The sequence below is a fragment of the Salvelinus sp. IW2-2015 genome, linkage group LG7 (genome assembly GCF_002910315.2).
Source record: "Salvelinus sp. IW2-2015 linkage group LG7, ASM291031v2, whole genome shotgun sequence".
In the NCBI taxonomy this organism is placed as follows: Eukaryota; Metazoa; Chordata; class Actinopteri; order Salmoniformes; family Salmonidae; genus Salvelinus; species Salvelinus sp. IW2-2015.
Window position 1 is genome coordinate 33,433,111 of NC_036847.1, and position 2,795 is coordinate 33,435,905.

Here is a 2,795-nt window from a genome sequence, read left to right on the forward strand (position 1 = left end):
GGACCTTATATAGACAGGTGTGTGCCTTTCCAAATCATGTCCAATCAATTGAATTTACCACAGGTGGACTCCAATCAAGTTGTATAAACATCAAGGATGATCAATTGAAACAAGATGCACCTGAGCTCTGAATACTTATGTAAATAAGGTATTTCTGCAGTTTTTATAATACATTTGCTAAAATATCTAAAATCCTGTTTTTGTATGCCATTATGGGGTATTGTGTGTAGATTGACAATGATTTCTATTTTTTTATTTCACCTTTATTTAACCAGGTAGGCCAGTTGAGAACAAGTTCTCATTTACAACTGCGACATGGGCCAAGATTAAAGCACAGCAAGTGCGACACAAAAAACAACAGTTACACATGGAATAAACATACAGTCAATAACACAATAGAAAAGTCTATATACAGTGTTTGCAAATGAGGTAAGATAAGGGAGGTAAGGCAATAAATATGCCATAGTGGCGAAATAATTACAATTTAGCAATTAAACACTGGAGTGATACACTGGAGATGCACACACGCAATCTCAAATTTGTAACATTTAAATAATTTAGCAGATGCTATTAGGGTTAATAGGTAGTCAACTTAGGGATTCGAACCAGCGACCTTTCGGTTACTGGCACAACACTCCTAACTGCTAGGTTACCTGCCGCCCCGCTAGGTTACTTGACGCTCCTCTCTCTGACTCACTCATACTCRCACACAAACACTAAACAATTATTCTCACACACACACTAAATAATTTACCGACKCAATAGAAACAGATAAAATGCCAACATTTCTTCTCACTATTATTAATAAAACAGCTCCAGCTAATATCATGAGAACTGTTATGGATGCCACAGCACCAAATCTGCTTCTAGCTGTGGAATGGGATAGTTGTGATCCACACTCTGAATCCGACCAAGGAGATCCTGGTTTAATTTCCTGAAGTCCCAAGGATTCACATCTATAAACAGAGAAATACTGGCCATTAATGAATCATTTATAACTTAGTCATACATCTTTCAGTTTTAGATTTGTGTTAGGTAAATTTGAATTTAGGGTAAAAACTATTTGTGTAATCCACACTTACTGTCTGTGTGGCTGGCAGGCTGTTAATGATCCATTTGAATAGGTGTCACCAGTACAGTCAGAACACACAGTATCTGTAGATGTTGTTCCTGCATAAATGGAGGTTTATACATATGTTTAAATTATTTAAAAACTAGACTTCCCGAAACAAACTTGTAAACATTGTACTTAAACGTTCCCCATGTACTCATCTTGACTGAGTAACCTAGCACACTAAAAATCATGACAAAATAATGTTGAATACTTGAAAGGAGGCAAACCTGTGTGGCTGATGTATTGACCAGGTTTACAGCTGCTGTGTCTCTGGGCTGCTCTACAACCATCCTTAGTTGGGTCTAGACAGTAGAACCCCTCCAGTGTCCCACAGACAGTGTCTGATGAAGGTGCACATGGCTGCTTTACCATCAAACCCAAACCTAGAGAGAAAACATGGCATGTATTATCTGATGTAGATACAACTGACATATCCTCACAGCATAACAACAGACTAACATATCAGTGTTTGTGTCCGTGTTTCAGTACAGACACACAGGACCACTCTTACCTGGATCACAGTTGGTACACACTTTGCATTTTATGAGACCATTGGGCTCATCAAGGAATGTAGAATCAACACAGGGCACACAGCTGGTGCTGGTGAATTCAGTACAATGCTTATGTACATGATTTCCTGGGGAAGAGAATCACAATGTCATGTTTTTCTGTTAGTGTTGATGTATTAACGTCTGGTGATTGATATCATGTAAAGAGACGGTCCTTACCTGATGAACACATGGGACAACATTCATCCCCTATTCTGTACTCGGCTCTACCACATGCAATACAGGATCCAATGCTTACAAGCACCAATGTAACAGGTATCTGGAAGTAGAGAAAAAAAATAGCAAAAAAAATTCAACTGAGCTAATTAATTCTAATCAAAATATTAACATTTCAAATATAGTTATTGTAWTTATGTAGGACCATTTTAAACAGTATTTTGTGAGTGGTTGTGCCCCATTGGTGTGAATGAATTGAAAGTACTGTATTGTCAGGAATATTTCTGTAAAAACATGCAAAACCACATGTGCAAATCAGAAACATTTCACTTACAGTCCATATGAAGCTTTCAAACTGTTCCATGGTTCCTCAATCATCACCAACTCACTGGAAGACCCACACACTGGATTTGTAAATCTTAGGAGTTATGAAGTATAATGAACTGACCTGGAGACTTCATTGAAACCTTAAGAATCAGAGAGATTAATTACATAAATATTGGAATATGAGTGGATCTATGAGCGCTTAACAGAAATAGTCAAAAAGGTTGTAGGAAAATTGACATGTGGGTGGATATACAACTGGTTAACAAAATAATAGTTTGTGCCTCTGATCAAAAACTCTGTTTGCAAGTTAAAACTGGTGTCCGGCTGGTTTATAAAATATATTTATTATTACCTGGACTGATGGACAACTAAACTCACATCACGTGTTACCAGGTTCATGAAAAAATAACAAAAAAAAAACTCCAAGTTTAGAATAAATAATTACTCCAGCACACTGGCAATCTTGATGCTTCCAACAATTAAATGAATGTTGGAGGCATCAAGATTGCAGTGTGCTGGAGTGTTCATGATGGACAAAACCAAACAAAAAGTACACTACATGACCAAAAGTATGTGGACACCTACTCCTCGATCATCTCATTCCAAAATCATGATCATTAATATGGAGT

The 2,795-nt window shown here is 37.2% G+C and overlaps 1 protein-coding gene across 1 annotated transcript; it reads right to left on the minus strand.

Annotated features, from left to right (window-relative positions):
- Positions 1–372: 372 nt before the first annotated feature.
- On the minus strand, positions 373–2,627 carry LOC112081119 (tumor necrosis factor receptor superfamily member 14-like). The gene is made up of 6 exons (XM_024147180.2): positions 2,174–2,627; positions 1,843–1,942; positions 1,626–1,751; positions 1,342–1,497; positions 1,083–1,170; positions 373–956 (listed from the first exon to the last, which is right to left on the minus strand). The coding sequence occupies exons 1-6, from the start codon at positions 2,201–2,203 to the stop codon at positions 731–733; spliced, it is 726 nt and encodes a 241-aa protein (XP_024002948.1). The 5' UTR covers positions 2,204–2,627; the 3' UTR covers positions 373–730.
- Positions 2,628–2,795: the final 168 nt, after the last annotated feature.